This window comes from Hemiscyllium ocellatum, chromosome 27 (assembly GCF_020745735.1).
Source record: "Hemiscyllium ocellatum isolate sHemOce1 chromosome 27, sHemOce1.pat.X.cur, whole genome shotgun sequence".
Classification (NCBI taxonomy): Eukaryota; Metazoa; Chordata; class Chondrichthyes; order Orectolobiformes; family Hemiscylliidae; genus Hemiscyllium; species Hemiscyllium ocellatum.
In genome coordinates this window covers 8422069-8443430 of record NC_083427.1, presented here as the reverse complement: position 1 = coordinate 8443430, position 21362 = coordinate 8422069, and the positions used below count along the sequence as shown (strand labels likewise).

General features: G+C 46.0%; 1 protein-coding gene across 1 annotated transcript; it reads right to left on the bottom strand.

Moving 5' to 3' along the window:
• Window positions 1-12586: 12586 nt before the first annotated feature.
• On the bottom strand, window positions 12587-21083 carry LOC132828659 (zinc finger protein 664-like). The gene is made up of 5 exons (XM_060845711.1): window positions 20584-21083; window positions 20365-20467; window positions 18343-18432; window positions 14952-15003; window positions 12587-13551 (listed from the first exon to the last, which is right to left on the bottom strand). The coding sequence occupies exon 5, from the start codon at window positions 13448-13450 to the stop codon at window positions 12788-12790; it is 663 nt and encodes a 220-aa protein (XP_060701694.1). The 5' UTR covers window positions 13451-13551; window positions 14952-15003; window positions 18343-18432; window positions 20365-20467; window positions 20584-21083; the 3' UTR covers window positions 12587-12787.
• Between the last annotated feature and the right edge of the window lie 279 nt (window positions 21084-21362).

Sequence of the window (21362 nt, the reverse complement as noted above, 5' to 3'; positions counted from 1 at the left end):
CTTGCTCACTAATATTGTTCATGGTTCTCTCTCTTCAAAGACTATCCCACTTCCCTTTCCCTCTGCCGCCATTTACTCATCCTCAAAAAACAACACTTGGCTCAGCCGTCATTGTCTCCCATCTCGAATCTCTTCCTGTGAACACTTTGCCTCCTTCTAAATCTGTGTCTATTGTTCCCAGAATTCCATCTTTCAATTCCTCCAGTCAGATTTCATCCCCGTCACCAGAATCAAATTCTTGTCCAAATCACCGATTTTGAAAGTAAGCAATTACTCCTTGACCTTCTTGCCCCGTTCTGAAGCCTTCTACCACACCATCCTCCTGCAGCCCCTCGTCACTGTTCTCCTGCTGAATGGACCTACGCTTTTCTGACTCATTGCTGACCTGTCACGTCACGGTCAGAGTATCAGTGCAACGCCTTCCCTTCCTGCTTCCATGGCCTTACTTCTGGTGTCCCAGAGGATCAGTCCTCTGCCTCTTCCTATTCCTAATCCACAGTCTGCTGCTCAAGGACATTGTCTGAAAAACACAGTGTCAGATTTCACATGTGGCTGATGACACCAACAGCCATTGCAACTCTTCCACTGTTACTCAATTCTCAGAGAGTCTTCGTCCCACATCCAGGAGTACACTTGTGGACTTTTCTCCAGCCCAACCTTGTGGAGGCTGAAGCCACTGCTGCTGGCCCCTCTTCCAACTTCTGCTCCTCAGCTCCTTATCCTTCTCATGGGCAAGTCATACAGACGTTTAGCATGGAAACAGACCCTTCAGTCCAACCCGTCCATGCCGACTAGGTATCCCAACCCAATCTAGTCCCATCTGTCAGCACCCAGCCTATATCCCTCCAAACCCTTCCTATTCATATACCCATCCAAATGCCTCTTAAATGTTGCAATTGTACCAGCCTCCACCACTTCCTCTGGCAGCTCATTCCGTACACACATCACCCTCTGTATGAAAAAGTTGCCCCTTAGGTTTCTTTTATATCTTTCCCCTCTCACCCTAAACTTATGCCCTCTAGTTCTGGACTCCCCCACCGTAGGGAAAAGACTTTGTCTATTAACCTTACCTATGCCCCTGATGTTTTTATCAACCTGTATAAGGTCACCCCTCAGCCTCCGACGCGCCAGGGAAAACAGCCCCAGCCTATTCAGCCTCTCCGTATAGCTCAAATTCTGCAACCCTGGCAACTTCCTTGGAAATCTTTTTTGAATCTTTTCAAGTTTCACATCATCCTTCCGATAGGAAGGAGACCAGAATTCCATGCAGTATGGCAAAAGTGGCCTAACCAATGTCCTGTACAGCCGCAACATGACCTCCCAACTCCTGTACTCAATAGACTGACCAATAAAGAAAAGCATACCAAATGCCTTCACTATCCTATCTTCCTGCACCTCCACTTTCACGGGGTATGAACCTGCACTCCAAGGTGTCTTTGTTCAGCAACACTCCCCAGCACCTTACCATTAAATGAAAAAGTCCTGCTAAGATTTGCTTTCCCAAAATACAGCACCTCGCATTTATCTAAATTAAACTCAATCTGCCAACTCTCAGCACATTGGCCCATCCGATCAAGATCCCGTTGTAATCAGAGGTAACCCAAGTGTCTGTGACTAAACCAGTCTTTTCACATAATCGAGCCCAAGACATTGAAGGTGTGAGGTCTGCATTATTGAATATATTCCAGGCTGAGTTAGGCAGATGTTTGGGGAGTCCAAGGTTTTGGGCAGACCGGAAAGAGAGATCAAGGTCACAACTCGATCAGCCGTGATTTTGTTGAATGACAGAACAGACTTGAAGAAGCTGATTGGTCCACTCTGCTTCTGATTTGGATGCTCTTTTGCTGCAATTATTAACTGAGTGGGAAGTGTCAATGACAAGTGCTATGAAGATGTGGGTGTACTGTACCTGTATGAGAGTTAAAAGCTAGCAGAACTACCTGACAGCAACAAGTGTTCTGAACAAGATACAATGTAACATTTGGTCTAACAACTCGATTAGCTGGGTTGCTAAAACAGATTCGAATTAGGCCAATCGGTTCAAAGTATAACCTGAGAAATACCAAACTCCAATCAAGTTTGAATTTAGTATATTGACAATCTTAAAAGCCAATGACACAATCCGATACTTTGAGGGTATAAGACTGGGGAAAGTTGAACAGTTGGGAGGAGCACAATGGGAGGATATTTAATTGGGGAAGAGGAAACTATGATGCTATCAGACGTGAGTTGGGAAGCATGGACTGGGTGCAATTGTTCCATGGTAAAGGCACTATAGACATGTGGAGACTGTTTAAGGAACAGTTGCGAGTGATGAATAAATGTGTCTCTCTGAGACAGGCAAGAAGGGGTAAGGTAAAGGAACCTTGGATGACAAGAGTGGAGGAGCTTCTCGTCAAAAGAAAGAAGGCAGCTTACGTAAGGTGGGGGAAGCAAGGGTCTTGCTCAGCTCTAGGGGATTACAGGCAGGCGAGGAAGGAGCTCAAAAATGGTCTGAGGAGAGCCAGGAGGGGGCACAAAAAAGGCTTGGCAGGAAGAATTAGGAAGAATCCAAAGGCATTTTACACGTATGTGAGGAATAATAGAATGATCAAAGAAAGAGTAGGGCCGATCAGGGATAGCATAGGGAACTTGTGTATAGAGTCTGAGGAGGTAGGGGAAGCCCTAAATGAGTTTTTTGCTTCTGTCTTTATTAAAGAAAAGGACCTTGTAGTGAATGAAACCATTGAGGAGCAGGTAAGCATGCTGGAACGGATAGAGATTGAGGAAGCTGATGTGCTGAAAATTTTGACAAACATTAAGGTTGACAAGTCGCCAGGGCCAGACCAGATTTGTCCTCAGCTGCTTTGGGAAGCAAGAAATGTGATTGCTTCACCGCTTGCGAAGATCTTTGCATCCTCACTCTCCACCGGAGTCGTACCTGAGGACTGGAGGGAGGCAAATGTAATTGCTCTCTTCAAGAAAGGAAATAGGGAAATCCCCAGCAATTACAGACCAGTCTCATGTCTGTCGTCTGCAAGGTGTTAGAAAGGATTCTGAGGGATAGGATTGCGGTCAACACACGGCTTTGTGAGGGATGGGTCATGCCTCACAAATCTTATTGAGTTCTTTGAGGATGTTACTAGACAAGTTGATGAGGGGCGAGCGGTGGATGTGGTGTATATGGACTTCAGCAAGGCATTTGATAAGGTGTCCCATAGTAGGCTCGTTCAGAAGGTCAGGAGGAATGGGATACAGGGAAATTTAGCTGTCTGGATAAGAATTGGCTGGTCGACAGAAGACAGTGAGTGGTAGTGGAAGGAAAGTATTCTGCCTGGAAGTCAGTGGTGAATGGTGTTCCACAGGGCTCTGTCCTTGGGCCTCTACTGTTTGTAATTTTTATTGATAACTTGGATGAGGGGTTTGAAGAATGGGTTAGCAAGTTTGCAGATGACACAAAGGTTGGAGGTGTCGTTGACAGTATAGAGGGCTGTTGTAGGCTGCAGCGGGACATTGACAGGATGCAGAGATGGGCTGAGAGGTGGCAGATGGAGTTCAATCTGGATAAATGCAAGGTGATGCATTTTGGAAGGTCGAATTTGAAAGTTGAGTACAGGATTAAAGACAGGATTCTTGGCAGTATGGAGGAACAGCGGGATCTTGGTGTGCAAGTACATAGATCCCTTAAAATAGTCACCCTAGTGGACAGGGTTGTTAAGAAAGCATATGGTGTTTTGGCTTTCATTAACAGGGGGATTGAGTTTAAGAGTCAAGTGATCTTGTTGCAGCTCTATAAAACTTGGTTAGGCCGCACTTGGAATACTGTGTCCAGTTCTGGTCGCCCTTTTATAGGAAAAACGTGGGTGCTTTGGAGAGGGCTCAGAGGAGGTTTACCAGGATGCTGTCTGGAATGGAGGGTTTATCTTATGAAGAGAGGTTGACTGTGTTCGGACTTTTCTCATTGGAAAAAAGAAGGAAGAGAGGGGACCTAACTGAGGTGTACAAGATAATGAGAGGCATAGATAGAGTTGATATCCAGAGACTTTTTCACAGGGCAGAAAGTGTTAATACGAGGGGTCATAGTTTTAACCTGTTTGGAGGAAAGTATGGAGGGGATGTCAGAGGTGGGTTCTTTACACAGAGAGTTGTGAGAGCATGGAATGCGTTGCCAGCAGCAGTTGTGGAAGCGATGTCATTGGGGACATTTAAGAGACTGCTGGACATGCATATGGTCGCAGACATTTGAGGGTTCATACATTAGGTTTACCTCACATGAGGATAAGTGGTCGGCACAACACCGTGGGCTGAAGGGCCTGTTCTGTGCTGTACTGTTCTATGTTCTATGAACTGCTAACCCATCGGCATCTGCAGACTGCCGGGAAAAATAGCCCTCTTAAAGATGCCTTGATCGATCAATAACCTGTGAAGCAGAAATCCCTAAGAAGAAGAAAAGAAGACACAGGAAGACATAACGGGAAGATTCGACATCTGGCTGGTTTTGAAAATTTGAATTCTTGGCTAATCTTAATCTTAATCAGGGGGTTTTATCGGACGAGTATTACAGAAGGGAAAGTGAAAGATAGGTTAGAGGAAGGAGTTGTAAGCAGTTGTTAGTTGATTATTCTCTGTTATAATTTAAGAAATAAAGTTGTTAAGTTTTACTTGAACAGCTTCTTGGCCTCTCGAATTTTCACAGATTACTGCACGGGATAAATCTTTTTTGTGTTGCTGCTTTAAATTTAGCAGGAGGGTTGACCCTGTGACGTAACACAGACTAAATTGTCCAATCAGGGAGAATGCTGAGTTCATTGCCACAGCCAATATGTTTTGTCTAACTGACCCAGTGACACCATCCATTTGATCCAGGATGCCCCAGTCCCAGCCAATGGAGAACTGGGCAGCTCAGTGAGTCCTGGGTAAGTGGGGTTATGAAAGAAGACAGTAAAGCTCCACTTTTTATAACATTAGCTTCTCTGCCTGAGGGAATCCTTTAAAAGCACAACATCAGTGGATGTGTAAATGGTGAGTGGGAAGTGGGGTTTCCAGGGAAGTGAGTATTCTAGGTATAGTCCGCTGTGGGCTTATTCCGTGATCAGGAAGAGTTAACTGGTGTGCAGTTGTGGGGTCAGTCACTGTGGAGAAAGTGAGCACTGCAGATGCTGGAGATCAGGGTCGAATAGTGTGTTGCTGGAAAAGCGCAGCAGGTCAAGCAGCATCCAAGGAGTGGGAGAACTGCCGTTTCTGATGAAGGGCTTATGCCCGGAACATTAATTCTCCTGCTCCTTGGATGCTGCCTGACCTGCTGTGCGGGGTCTGTTACTGTGTTTAATTGAGTTGTCCACCTATTTGAACATTTATTAAACAGTCTAACACCTCCTTGGTAAACACACAGTTTAGTCTGGCCTGTCACATCATAGTCTTTAACCTGGCCTTGGCTCAGAGACATTTGCAGAGGTTCCTTGACAGCAGGGGATCATTCCACCTAAGGCTTGACGTTCCTGTGCAGCTTACTTGTGTTTGTGTTGGTCAGGACTTGCACAGAGTCGTAATGCGCACCTCCTGATGTATGTCTGATCATTCCAGGGACAGGAAAATTTGAGTTCATGCCAGTGAAAACAGTCAAATGAACGGTTAGCGTTTGAAATGGATAAACATGTTGGGTCTCCATGCACGTGATGAGCTCTGAGCGGGCACGTTGCTGTGCCATCTCGTAGGTTTCCTGATCGACATTGCTTTCACCACCAGTGGTGCTGCTGTGCCTTTGCCTTCACCTTGCGACTTCCACCGTGTCTTCACTTGAGATAACTTGCACCAGAGACAAACTTCTGCTGTCAAATAATGTTGGTTAATAACGCACAAATGACCTGTGCAGCCAACGTCACCATGTGTTGCTGTGAGCTTGAACATGGCAGAGACAAATGCAGTAAAACAAGCAACTTACCGTCGCTCCTGTCAATCTCCTGAGTCGTTGCCTGATGGACGTTCCTCCCCAAAAACAATTGACAGGTGGCAAATCCGAACCATTTACACGTTGCATCTCTTTTGACTTCTCCTCCCCTCCTCCTTCCTGTTCAGTTTCTGGGTCAATGAATTGCTTGCCATAAATCAAGACAGGCCCTAATCCCAAACTTTCCTTGAGATGTGGGAGCAGATATCGAAAATGCAAGGCATTGAGAAGTGAGGTGTTTGCAGATGACGGGTTAAAAAGACACGAGCATGTCATACTCCTGATCTCCTGTACTGGTTCCAGAAAGGTGTACCATGGCCATTACTCCCAGAGGAAGTCTCTTCTTCCTCTCTTGTGTACACTACTGCGCTGTGCAATGGTGCCAAGTTTTCACACAAGACTTCAATGTGAAGGAGAGCTGCAGTAACTTCACACTGCACAGCCCCTGTACTGCAGGACATTACAGCATAGTTCCTGTATAGATGTGCTGAGCTTCAGTGAAGTGTTGGCATTGTTTTAACTATCACTCAGGGTGTAAGTTTGCTTGCTGAGCTGGAGGTTTGTTTTTCAGATGTTTCATCACCATACTAGGTAACATCATCAGGGCTGCTGAAAATGTGTTGCTGGAAAAGCGCAGCAGGTCAGGCAGCATCCAAGGAACAGGAAATTCAACGTTTCGGGCATAAGCCCTTCATCAGGAATGAGGAAAGCATGTCCAGTAGGCTAAGATAAAGGTAGGGAGGAGGGACTTGGGGGAGGGGTGATGGAGATGTGATAGGTGGAAGGAGGTCAAGGTGAGGGTGATAGGCCGGAGTGGGGTGGGGGCGGAGAGGTCAGGAAGAAGATTGCAGGTTAGGAGGGCGGTGCTGAGTTCGAGGGATTTGACTGAGACAAGGTGGGGGAGGGGAAATGAGGAAACTGGAGAAATCTGAGTTCATCCCTTCTGGTTGGAGGGTTCCCAGGCAGAAGATGAGGCGCTCTTCCTCCAACCGTCGTGTTGTTATGGTCTGGCGATGGAGGAGTCCAAGGACCTGCATGACCTTGGTGGGGTGGGAGGGGCAGTTGAAGTGTTGAGCCACGGGGCGGTTGGGTTGGTTGGTCCGGGCGGCCCAGAGGTGTTCTCTGAGACGTTCCGCAAGTAGGCGGTCTGTCTCCCCAATATAGCGGAGGCCACATCGGGTGCAGTGGATGCAATAGATGATGTGTGTGGAGGTGCAGGTGAATTTGTGGCGGCTTTGGAAGGAACATCATCAAGGAGTCTGGGGTGAAGTGCTGGTGTTATGTCCCACTTGCTATTTGTGTGTTGAAGGTTCCTTGGATTGGTGATGTCATTTCCTGCATTGGTGATGTTATTTCCTGTTCATTTTCTGAGAGGATGGTAGATGGGGTCGAAATCAATGTGTCTATTGGTAGAATTCTGGTTGGAATGCCATGCTTTGAGGAATTCTCATGCGTGTCTCTGGCTTGACCTAATTGAAGTGGTGTCCTTCCTCATGTGTGTGTGTGTGTAAGTATACTAGTGACAGCAATACAGTTTAGCATGCAAACTTACACCCAGAACCTCAACCTGTGCTACAAGTCTCCTCAAAACTTTGCAAAACTATCACTCAATTAGTCTGATACCAAATCGGATGCAAGAAATGATGGGGACACATTTCCCTGAACTCAGTTGTCTTCTTGCCTTTAAAACAGAGAAAAACAAATGTTGATGTTTTGAAAACAGTTCCCATTAGAGAAAAGGCTGTGCAGGATGTCTTAGTCAATACAAAGTTGGGTAAATGTCTGGGACCTAATCTAGTGTATCTCAGGTCATTGGGGAAAGTTAGGGAGGAAATTGCAGGACCCCTTGCAGACATATTTGTACCATCTATAACTATGATCTGAGGCACCGGATGACTGGAAAGAAGAGAAGTAAGGAGAAGTCTGAGAACTATAGACCCGTGAGTCTGACTTTAGTGGTGGGTAGGTTGTTGGAGTGATTCTGTACAGGACTTTTAGGCATTTGGAGAGGCAAGGAATGATTAGGGATAGTCAGCATGGTTTTCTGTGAGGGAAATCATGTCACTCAAACTTGATTGAGTTTTTTTGAGGAAGCAAGCAAAAAGATTGATGAGACCAGAGTGGTGTACTTTTGTTTAGTTGGAGTTTAGTAACGTCGTTCGCCGTTTGACTAATTAGTAAAGCTAGAGGGCTGCTCAGTGGTTAGCACTGCTGCCTCACAGAGCCAGGGACCTGGGTTTGATTCCAGCCTCAGTCGACTGCCTGTGTGGAGTTTGCACGTTCTCCCCGTGTCTGCGTGGGTTTCCTCCGGGTGCTCCGGTTTCCTCCCACAACCCAAAGATTGAAGGTCAGATGCATTGGCCATGCTAAATTGCCCCATAGCGTTGGATGCATTCGTCAGAGGGAAGTGGGTCTGGATGGGTTACCTTTCAGAGGGTCGGTGTGCACTTGTTGGGCCGAATGGCCTGTTTGCACGCTATAGGGAATATAACCTAATCTAGATCACATGGGATTCGGGGTGAGGTTGCCAATTGAATACAAATTGTCTTAACGGCTGGAGACAGAGAGGATGGTGGAGGGATGTTTTTCGGACTGAAGGCTTGCTACCAGTGGTGTAGCACAGGGATTGGTGCTCGGTCCACTTTTGTTTGTCATTTATATAAATAATTTGGATGAGAACATAGAAAACACAGCTAGTAAGTTTGCAGATGACACCAGAATTGGTGATAGAGTGGACAGTGAAGAAGGTTATCAAAGATTACAAACACCTTGATCAATTCAGTCAACGGGCTGAGGAGTGCCATATGGACTTCAATTCGGATAAATGCAAGGAATTGCCGTTTGGTAAAATAAACAAAGACAGGGCTTCGAGAATTAACCTTGGATAGTATTGCAGAACAAAGATATCGGGATTCAGGTTCATAATTCATTGAAACTCTCATCACATGTAGACAGAGTGGGTAAGAAGGTGTTTGGCATGCTTGCCTTCATTGCTCACACCTTTGAGTATGGGGATCGGGAAATCATGTTGAAGTTCCGGAGTAGGACATTATTAAGCTTGGAGAGGGTTCGGAAAAGACTTTGCAGCACGTTGCCCAGAAGGGAGAGATTGGATAAACTGGGACCTCTCTGACTGGAACCCGCTGACTGAATCAATCAAGATCTCTGTAATCTTTGATAACCTTCACCGTCCACTATATCACCAATTCTGGGGTCATCTGCAATCTTACTAAATGTGTTTTCTTGACAAACAAAACTGGAACACAGGAGGTTGAGGCGTGACCTCATTTTTGTCATGTGAATGGCAGGAATCGTTCCCCTGGGTGGGGCGATTTCAAGATGGCAGCATATTTTGTCATTTGAGAGGAGAAAGAAATTCAAAAAGGACATACGTGGGGCGACGATTTTTACACAAGAGAGTGTTTAGTGTATGGAATTATCTTCCAGAGGAACAGATTGATACAGTTACATTTAAATGTCACTTGGATATGTCCATAGAACATTACAGAGCAGTACAGGCCCTTCGGCCCTCAATGTTGCGCCAACCTGTAAAACCAATCTGAAGTCCATCTATCCTACACTATTTGGATCCATACGCCTATCCAATGACCATTTAAATGCCCTCACAGTTGGCGAGTCTCCTACTGTTGCAGGCAGTGCATTCCACACCCCTACTACTCTCTGAGTAAAGAAACTACCCCTGCAATCTGTCCTATATCTATCACCCCTCAATTTAAAGCTATGCCCCCTCTTGCTACCCATCGCCATCCGAGGAAAAGGCTGTCACTGTCCAACCTATCCTACCCTCTAATTATCTTCCATGTCTCAATTCAGTCACCTCTCTCTAACGAAAACTGCCTCAAATCCCTCAGCCATCCCTCGTAAGACCTTCCCTCCAGACCAGGCAACACCCTGGTAAATCTCCTCTGAACCCTCTCCAAAGCTTCCACACCCTTCCCATAATGCGGTGACCAGAACTGTACGCAGTGCTCTAAGTGTATTGAGTATAGGTGTTGCCAATCTCTCTTACTTCTCACTATTTATGAAGTCAATGTCAGTGCTGTCCTAAAATAAAATGGTGGCTGTGAACAAATCTAAGATGTCTGACTTGACTCATTTGCCAGCAAGGGTGAGGGGGTAATGTGTCAAAAGCCATTTCCATTCATCGATCCTTGCAGCGGTTGAAAATGGGAGACAGCTCTTTGAAGGTGATTACAGTGCAAATTCCAGAACCTGTTTACAGTGAATGCCTGAGACAATGTCAGATTCCAGCAATGCCTGCCTTACCTTCCAAGCTCCAAATATCGGAGACTCGAATATACAAAACCTGAAATAGCTCCGCCACTGCATTGTAGATCTGCAGCCTTTGATCAGAATTTGTCACAGACTGAGTGTGTGCTCGGCCCGATCTAAATCTCCCTCAGTCCCTTCCTGACTGTTGGTCACTGTGTGTGTATCTATTTACTTCTCTCTCATCTTTCAGAACACAAGGAAACCTCCACCTTCCAGTCTGTAACTCACTTTCTATCCTGTTAAGCGCATGTTCCCAAGACGATCTCCTGTCAAGAACACTCAGTGTATTACTTGTCCATAGATGAATAAGAGACATTTGGATGGATAGGGGCCAAGCAGACATAGCTGGGACTAGTTTAGTTGCAATTATAAGTTGGCGATGGACAGATTGAACCGAAGGGTCTGTTTCTGTGCGGTATGACTTCAAAAGCGGAACGTGGGAGTTAAGAAGTTTTGTTTTATTTCATTGCAGTGGGAATGACGAATGTCAGAATGGCTGTGAGTGAAACCATCGTGCTGCTGGGAAACTTGAAGCGATCGAGCACCGAAAGCAGTCATTCAGCAAAGTTTTGAACAAAGTAGTTGTGATTGGTTGATCAGGTGTGATAGTAGTAGCAGTGTAAACAACTGGAAGTTAAATCTTTCCCATCATCATCATCCATTGTTTGTCCTGCATCAGTAAGTCTTTATTCTGTGCAGATTAGAGTGGTGCTGGAAAAGAGCACAGCAGGTCAGGCAGCAAGAAAATTGATGTTTCGGGCAAAAGCCCTTCATCAGGAAGGGCTCAGGCAAAGACTATGTTTTAGGAACTGTCCTAAAGAGGGAAAAGTGTCGGTATCATATTCCAGCTCAAAGCAATGGATGTCATTGGCTTCCTGATGAAGGGCTTTTGCCCGAAACGTCGATTTTCCTGCTTCTCGGATGCTGCCTGACCTAGTGTGCTTTTCCAGTACGACTCTAATCTCCAGCATCTGCAGTGCCCACTGCCGCCTATATTCTGTGCACACAACCTTTCACAACCCTTCCCTTTTCCTTTCACTTCTTCATTCCATCTCTAGTCTGTTATTCCTTCACAGGACATGATCATCACTGGCCAAGGCCAGTGTTTTCTTGCTCAGCCCTCGTTGCCCTGGAGAAAGTGAGGGGGAGCTGCTTTACTGAATCACTGGAACTGCAACACCAGGACTGCAAAGTGATTCCAAATTTGCGGCTGGTGTTGAGCCTCAACATTGACTCGACCGATTCTCCTCAAACTGTTGTCTCTTAAATTTTCAATCAGTAAGAAAGGTGTGTTAATGTCAACATTTGCACAAATTAAATAATCTTCATCGACTGAGACCAGGAATCAAACCCAAGCAAAGACAAATTACATCAAATGTAACCATGAGAGCACCAGGGAAGCTGCCTCTAAATGTTCACGCTTAGCTTTACCCTTTCTATTTCCATTATTTTCACCAAAGGCAAGTTTCTCTGACAAAATGATATGTTTAAGTCGAACGCAAGCAACTCCTTCAGCCAATGACATCCGTTGCTTTGAGCTGGAATACAATACTGACATCTCTCCCACCCACCCACCTTAGAACAGTTCCTAAAACCCCAGTCTTTGCCTGAGCCTTATCTTTGCCCAATCCTTTTTTCACTTTCCCTAATATGTCCCTAAGAAGAACCTTGAGAGATTTCATGAGGTCAAATAAATAGGAATTGTCGTCAGACAGAAAGAGGAGGACAAATGTGGATGCACTGGTTACAAAGGCCCAACAACGTCTCTTCTTCCTCAGGCAGCTGAGGAAATTTTGCATGACGGCGAATACCAAATTTTATAGGTGCGCCATCGAAAGCATTCTGTGGATGTATTAACTGCACCATTCAAGGTCGGAGACGGTTACAGAGAGTGGTGAACGCAGCCCGGACAATCACAAAGGCCAACCTCCCATCTATAGAATCCATCTGCCAGGCCCGCTGTCAAGGAAAGGTCACCAGCATTCTCAAAGATCCATCCCACCCTGGCAATGTTTTTCTACAACCTCTACCATCGGGGAGAAGGTACAGAAGCCTGAACACACGCACCAGCCGGTGTCAAAACAGTTTCTACCCTACTGTTGTTAGAATGCTGAATGGTCTCACAAACTCACTCGCCCGTACCTGTGTTTCTGTTTTTGCCGCTGTTTCCCTATTATTTACTATCTATACTACTTAACTCTGTGATCTGCCTGTATTGTTCACAAGACAAAGCTTTTCACTGTACCTCGGTACATGTGACAATAAATTCAATTCAATTCAAATCAAAATCTCGAGTTGCAAATTTTCACACTGATATCCTTTTTCCTCAAACATTTTAATATGAACAACTAAAGTGACCAACGTTTCAGATTGTCAAAAGGAACAAATGTGTTTGAGAAGTCGAAAAGATACAACACATTGTGATGAGCACAAAACTGAAGTCATGAATGTTTTTGCAAAATATTAATACCTACAAATGAGGTGGTGTTTAATAACAACAGTAGAAACAGACGCCAATGTAAACAGTTCAGTCCTGGATCGGACTCATAGGAAAGTCCATCACTGTGGTTACTCATGGACCCGTTGGTGTCTCAGCAGGGCAGTCGAACAAGTGAATTTCTTACCACACTCGGAGCAAGTGAACAGTCCCTCCCCAGTGTGAATTCGCTGGTGTATCAACAGAGTGGATGACTGAGTGAATGCCCTCCCACACACGGAGCAGGTGAACGGCCTCTCCCCGGTGTGAACCCGTTGGTGTTTCGTGAGGCCTGACAACTGCCTGAACTCGTTGCCACAGTGGGAGCACCTGAATGGCTTCTCGTCAGAGTGAATGCGTTGATGGCGCATCAAGTCCCCAGAACATTTAAAGCACTTCCCACAGTCCGGGCACTTGAAAGGTCTCTCGCCGGTGTGGACCCGCCGGTGCCTCAGCAGGGTGGAGGACTCTGTGAACCCCTTGCCACACGTGGAGCAGGTGAATGGCCTCTCCCCGGTGTGAATTCGCTGGTGTTTCAGAAGGTCTGACGACTGAGTGAATCGCTTCCCGCAGTCTGAGCAAACGAACGGCCTCTCCTCGGCGTGACTGGGCTGAGGCGTTTCCAGGGATCCGAATCCTCTCCCACATTCCCCGTACATCTCTCCATTCCGACTACATTTATGTTCGGACAGCCCAGATGACTGGCCGAAGCCGTGTTCACAAACACAGCCCGTGTCCAGTTTCTCCCCTTCCATGCCCAAGCTCCAAAGTCATGACCAGTGGGGTGACTCTGTCAGACCCAGCTTTGTTGGTTTGGCTTCCTGTCCCTGGCTGCTAAACGTCTCCATCGAACAGCCTGTGAAACCGATATAAAACAGACAAATGGAGTGAGAGTCAACACACAAGAAAACAGTGCCACAGGGCAACACAGTGACTCAGTGGTTAGCACTGCTGCTTCCCATCACCAGGGTCCCGGGTTCGATTCCAGCCTTGGGCAACTGTCTTTGTGGAGTTTGCATGTGCTCCTTGTGTCTGCGTAGGTTTCCTCCCACAGTCCAAAGATGTGAAGATTAGGTGGATTGGCCGTGCTAAATTGCCCCATCGGGTTAGGTGCATTAGTCAGAGGGAAATGGGTCTGGGTAGGTTAGTCTTCGGAGAGTTGGTGTGGACTTGTTGGGCTGAAGGGCCTGTTTCCACACTGTAGGGAATCTAATCTGAAAACAAGTGAAAGCAGTGAGACGGAGCTGAATGAATCTGGACGTGGCCAGCACTTGGCAAAACGTAATCACGGATAATGCTGGGATTTCAACTCAGTTGGTTCATCATTCTCACTCTGCAAAGGGAAAACTGCTGCCAGGTCTTTACTGATAGAAGACTCTGGTCTCTGTACAAAGGGACAGGTGGGAGATACTTGACTCTACTATTCAAACACACTCTTAACCGAATCAACACTCAAACTCCCTGTAATCGTCAGGTCATTCAGCCCAAGTGCTTCTTCACACCAAGCCTTGATCACCTGAGCTTAACATTTTTTGGGTGAACAGCACGAGACGTTTACAATTTCTGTCCTCGTTCTCAAGTCCCTCGTGATATTGTGTCGCCTCGTAACCTTCTCCAGACTCAGCCTCCAGCCTCATTCTGTCATCAAGTCCTCTCACCTCGAAAGCCTCCCAGTCTCTGTCATCTCCTCCAGCCTCACAACCCCTCCCTACCTCCGGGATCTCGCTCAGACTCACAACCTTAGGCTGTTTGGGGCGGCACGGTGGCTCAGTGGTTAGCACCGCTGCCTCACAGCGCCAGGCTCCCAGGTTCGATTCCAACCTTGGGCCACTGACAGTGTGGAGTTTGCACATTCTCCCTGTGTATCTGCGTGGGTTTCCTCCGATAGTCCAAAGCTGTGCAGGTATGGGGTGAATTGGCCATGCTCAATATCCCCATAGTGTTAGGTACATTCGTCAGAGGGAAATGGGTCTGGGTGAGTTACTCTTCAGAGGGTCGGTGTGGATTGGTTGGGTCAAAGAGCCTGTTTCCACACGATAGGGAATCTAATCTAAGTAACAGTAAAATACTAATAATGGACCCATTATTAGAGGAAAGTAATTAAGGAGGGAGGGTAGTGTTGAAACAGAGCAATAGGTGGACATGGATTCTGATCCACAGTCAAGGTGATACACAAGCCGAAGAGCCAATGGAACCAGATAATTGAGTACAGCATAAGAAGCTCAAAGGTGTGGGTAAATTACTTAAAATACTCACCTCTGAAACAATCTTACTGTTTTAATGTAAAATCTCCTGCTGGCACTCACAGCTGAAAAGATAACAGAAACACTGGAGTCAGAGGAAAAGCTGAAGAGTTGAGGAAATCCCCAGCAAATGGGTGAGGTCACCATGCAACGGTCAACGCGTGAAGACATTACCGACAGGAAGAAAGTGCATCTGCATCGGTGCAAACCAGAGATCACCACATATTGGGAAGGATGGGAGGATCCCAGAGAGGACGTTTTGATTTTATGGTAACTTTCGATAAGGCAGGTAAAGGGAAAGGTGTTCCCATTAAATTATGAATACATCACGGACAAAAGGGTAACTAGAGAGAGAATAGGGCACCTCAAAGATCAGCAAAGCCACAGGAGATGGGGGAAGATACTAAATGAGTATTTTACATTAGCGTTTACTGTGGAGAAGGACATGGAAGATATAGAATGTAGGGAAATAGATGGTGACATCTTCAAACACGTCCATAATAGAGGAGGAAGTGCTGGATGTCTTGAAACACATGAAAGTGGATAAATCCCCAGGACTTGATCAGGTGTACCTGAGAACTCTGTGGGAAGCGATCGCTGGGCCCCTTGCTGTTGTATTTGGATCATTAATAGTCACAGGTGAGTTGGCGGAGGACTAGAGGTTGGCTAACGTGGTGCCACTGTTTAAAAAAGGTGGTAAGGCCAAGCCAGGGAACTACAGACCAGTGAGCCTGACTTCGATGGTGGGCAAGTTCGGTGGAGGGAATCTGAGGGACAGGATGTACATGCATTTGGAAAGGCAAGGACTGATTAGGAATAGTCAACATGGCTTTGTGCATGGGAAATCATGTCTCACAAACTTGATTGAGTTTTCTGAAGAAGTAACAAAGAGGATTGATGAGGGCAAAGTGGTTGACGAGATCTATATGAACTTCAGTAAGACAACGTTCCTCATGGGAGACTAGTTAGCAAGGTTAGAACTCATGGATATACAAGGAGAACTAGCCATTTGGATACAAAACTGGCTCAAAAGTAGAAGACAGTGGGTGGTGATGGAGGGTGGAGGATGATCCCACTGGTTGAATAGGCTCTCTCTCTCAGGCATGCACACACATACAAGGCTCTGGGGTGAATTTGCATTTGCAGAATTATATTTGCATAATCCGCAGGTAGTCGATTTATGTAATATTTTATGAATTCCACTTTGGAAGTAGAACCAGTCTGACTCAAGATTGGGATACAGACTCAAACCTCACACCTTTAATGCATTGTCTGAGCTGAGATGTCACCTTTTTTATAAAACCTTAAGTTATCTTGAGAATGTGACTTAAAAGAAGTTCTGGGGTTGACGCATTAATGAACCCAAAACCTGCAACCTATTCCAAAAGATGAAAGACGTAACAACAATCTAGGTTTGTTCAATATATCATTTCAGTTGCATGACACTATAATCCTTTGCTTTAAACTCTGTGTCTTATGATCCTGTTCCACAACCACCTGATGAAGGAGCAGCACTCCGAAAGCTAGTGTGCTTCCAAATAAACCTTGGACTTTAACCTGGTGTTGTGTGATTTTGAACCATATAACAGGGTGAGCAAACTGTACGTAATACTCAAGTGCAGTCTTACCAATGACTTATACAACTGTAACATAATGTCCCAACTCCTTTACTCAATACCTTGACCAATCAAGGCCAGCATGCTAAATACCTTCTTCACCGCCCTGTCTACCTATGACACCACTTTCAACAAACTATGTACTTGTACTCCCAGGTTCCTCTGTTCCACGACACTGTGGAACAGGCAGCACAGTGGTTAGCACTGCTGCCTCACAGCATCAGGAATGCGGGTTCGATTCCAGCCTTGGGGCGACTGTCTGTGCGGAGTTTGCACGTTTCCCCCGTGTCTGCATGGATTTTCTCCGGGTGCTCCAGTTTCCTTCCACAATTCAAAACTGTGCAGGTTAGGGTGAATTGGCCATGCTCAACTGCCCATAGTGTTCAGGGATGTGTAGGTTCGGCGCATTAGTCAGGGGTAAATGTAGGAGAATGGATCTGGGTGGATTGCTGTTTGGAGGGTTGGTGTGGACTTAGTATCATGGAGACGTTCAGCATTGAAACAGGCCCTTCGGTCCGACTTGTTCATGCCGATCAGATATCCAAACCTAATCTAGTCCCATTTGCCAACCTTATCCCTCTAAACCCTTTCTAATCATACACCCATCCAGATACCTTCTAAATGTTGCAATTGTACAGGCCTCCAGCACTTCCCCTGGCAGCTCATTGCACACATGCACCACCCTCTGCATGAAAAAGTTGTCCCGTAGTTCCCTTTTATATCTTTCCCCTCTCACCCGAAACCCTCTAGTTCTGGACTCCCCCAACCCAGGGAAAATTTTGTCTATTTATCCTATCCATGCCCCTCATGATCGTATAAACCATTATGAAGTCACATTGTTGGGTTGAAGGGTATGTTTCCACACTGAAGGGATTCTATGATGACTGCTCAGGACCTTACCACCTACTGTATAAATCCTACCTCGGCTTGACTTCCTAAAGTGCAACACCTCACACGGATCTGTATTGAATTACATTCGCCAATCCTCAGCCCACTTCCCCAGCTGATCAAGATCCCTCTGTAATTTTTGATAACCTTCCTCGCCATCAACGATACCGCCTAATTTTGAATCATCCACAAACATCCTAATCATGCCTTGTACATTCACATCGATGTCATTCAAGTAAAAATAATTAATAAAGGTCCCAGCATCGACTCCTGTGGCACTGCATTAGTCACAGGCCTCCAGTCCAAGAAACAAACTCCAACTATCATCTTCTGCTTCCTTCCATCGAGCCAGTCAGTATAGGGTAAGTTAGAATCAAACACCACAACGACCCTGCCATTTTTACTCTTTGCAAAATCTGTCGCCATCTTCTCTATCTCCCACTGACTGTTGGGAGGGCTGTAATATACCTTCAGCATTGCGATTTCACCTTTCCTATTCCTGGATTCTTCCCATACTGCCTTGTTGCATGAGTCCTCAGATGTATCCTCCCTCAGTACAGCTGTGAGATACTCCTTTACCAGTAATTCCACTCCCCTCAATCCTTTTACATCCACTTCTTTCACACCTGAAACTTCTAACTTCTGGGTCATTCAGCTGCCAGTCCTGTCCCTCTTTCCTGATGAAGGGCTGATGTCTGAAATGTCGACTTTCCTGCTCCTTAGATGCTGTCAGGCCTGCTGTGCTTTCTCCAGCACCACATTTTTCATCTCACTCCTTCCTGCAGCCAAGTCTCCATAATTGCAATGCCATAGTTACAAATACTCCCCAAAGCTCTAATTTCATTGACCTTGCCTACTATACCTCTCGCCCTGAAACACATGCATTTCAGACCACCTCACCTGCTCTTTTCAGCAGTGTTTCCGTGCCTGTTCTTGCTCCTACTCAGCGTTTGGATTGAGTTTTCTTTTTGTACAGCTGCGTGGAATACCCTGTAAAAATAAGTTTATGAAGTTATGCACGGAGAGTCCAGGACAGCAATCAGAAGAACCATACATTCCTCTTGTTTTCCATTTGCTGCCCCTTTCAACTGTCCTGTAAAACCCGTTTACAAAATCCATCACGGTCAGCCCAGGAGAAAAATTCACAACGTGCCCTACTCCTGGCCCAGGATAATCCTGCAGATAAGCTGTTGCCACTGCAAGTTGTCATGGCTGGCAGTTCCTCAGATTGACGAGGTTCTGCCTTGACTTTTTATGCGACTGAGCAGGGCCACAGAGCTTTGGACGTGGGGCAGTACGTCCCATGAGATGGTGGCCACCAGAAAGCAGTATTTGCTTCCTTTTGTCCCTTCTGTGCTGCGTATTTCCACCTGGATAACATCACCCGATTCCAGCCTACTCTCAACTCTAGGTTCAACTATTCTAACACACTGCCAAACAGCCCCTCCTGTTCATACATCTCGAGATTATCCTGAACTCTGGCCATTAAAGACACTCAGCAAATCTTGTTCACCCATTGTCCTTGTACTTACGAACCTGCAAAGTTTCCTGTTTGTAAAGCAACAACATTTTAAGTTTCTCATACCTGTTTTCCATCCTGATTGTGTTCATCTCTATCTCTGTATTCTCTTCAAACCACAGATCCTTTGAGATCTCTGCAACTTATCTAATTCTGGCCCCAGATACCGGAGGTTTTAATCAATTAGTTCCTGACTGTACCTCACTGTAGGGAAACTGCAACCTGGTCTGGACTGATACAAGGAGTGAGGCAGACAGAGACAGAGGAACATGTAGGAGATACAGGTGGTTAATTCGTTTGTTACTCTAGACTTAACCACCGTAATGCACTTCTTGGGTCTCCCACATTCAACCTTTATGCAATCCTGAGGTCATCCAAACTTTTGCTGTCCCTGTGCTTACTTGCAAGAAGTCTTGTTACGCATCACCCCATAGCTCACTAACCCGCAACTGGCTTCAGTTTGAGAGATCCAAACATTTGAAACCCCTCAACGTCACACTCCTTTATGGCTGCAATCCTCCTTGGTAATTTCTTTTTGCCTCTGAACCTTTGAGGTTTCTGTACTGATCTAATTCCAGCGTCACAAACAATCCAGATTTAAACAGATTATTCATTGGTGATTTTTCTTTCAGTTGCTAAACCTTTCTGTCTCTCCACATCATTTCACTGACATAAAATACTCATTACAACTCCCTCTTCAGCAAAGTGATTGGTTGCCCCAGCCTTAAAATTTCTTATGTTCCTCCAAAAGGTTTTTTTTTTATATTTTGGTGATTTGCCTTGTCTGGTTCTATTATGTGGAATATAGTACAAACTGTATTAAATATAGTTATAGTGAAACAAAGGGACAAATTGTTCCCACTCATAAAAGGATTGAGAACCACAGTCTTAACGTGGTTTCCACATGAAGCAAAAACGAGATGACAGCAAACAATTTCACACGGCAAGTAGTTCGACTATGCAATGCACTGTCGGGACATTTCCTGAACACATATTCAATTGAGGGCAAAAGTGAGGACTGCAGATGCTGGAAATCAGAGTCGAGATTAGAGTGGTGCTGGACAAGCACTCTTCAGGCAAAAGCCATCCATTTTCCTGCTCATGGGATGCTGCCTGACCTGCTGTGCTTGTCCAGCACCATTCTAATCTAGACACAGATTCAATTGAGGCATTCAAGATGATCTTGGAACATTATTTAGATAGAAACAATGTTCGAGGTTATGGGGTAAAGGCAGGACAATGGCATTAGGTTGTGAAATTCATTCAGAAAGCCAGTGCACTCAATGATGAGCTGAATGGCCTCCTTTGCGAGGTAACAATTCTGTGATTGTGAAACTGTTGTTCATTTAAACATGCATCACAATCCTTCATCATCACTGTGTGAGCAACCTGTACTTCTTTACCTAACAGCATGGTGGTGGTGGGGGGGGGGAGGGCAGCTTCACCTCACAAACTGCGCTGATTCAGGAAGGTCATCTCCTGGCCAACTGTGCGTTGACAAAACATCTGTGGGGAGAGAGAACAAAACAAAGTGAATGAACTATGAATAATATCGTGGTCAATTTGATGGTCAGTGTATGCTCAGAAGCAAAAGAGAAGTATACAGGGAAAGCAGCCTTAACTGTGAAAAATGCTGTAGGTAATGTTGCTGGGTAGGTTAGCAACATTACATGGTCAGGGGAGGGTCAGCAGTAGAAACCTCTAAGAAAAATGTACAGAGAAGTAACAGAGTTAAAATGCACTGATTAGGAGAGACAGAGGGGGTTAAACAGTGACAGAAAACTGATCAGGGTGGGCACTAGTAGATATGAACAATGAATGCACAGGAAGAAAATAACACACTAGGCATGCGCCATGTTTCATATTGCCCCCCATAAATATGGCGTCTACGCAGCCACAAGGTCCTCAGTGCCCCTAACAAAGATGGCGGGCGGCACCACGAGCTCGGGAGACATCCGGAGTCCTTTCTCGTCCCCGACTCGTGCCAACAGATTCTCATTCCAGCCACCGTGCCTTCCGCCACATCTCCGTGCAATCGCCTGGTCCCTCCACCATCGTTGTACTTCTGCCTGCTGGATGATCAGCGCGGACACAAGTCTTGGAAAGGGGGAGGGAGGAGAAGCACAGTTCCCGCCCAGAGGCCCCACGTGACTGAGGGCGGCGCTGCGCCAATAGGAAGGGCGCCCGGCCTTGGAGGACCGAGCGTGAGCAGCTGGTCCTCCAACCAATCGGAACGAAGGAGGGGCTGGGGTCAGAGGTCGGACACGTCATGCCGCCGAATGCACTGAAGCCTGAACGGATTCGGGAGGTAAGGGTAAAGGAGAAAAAGGAAAACAGCGGAGGGCGGGAGACTGGTTACGAATTGGAAAGATTTGTTCCCCTCCACTACCCGAATTAGAAA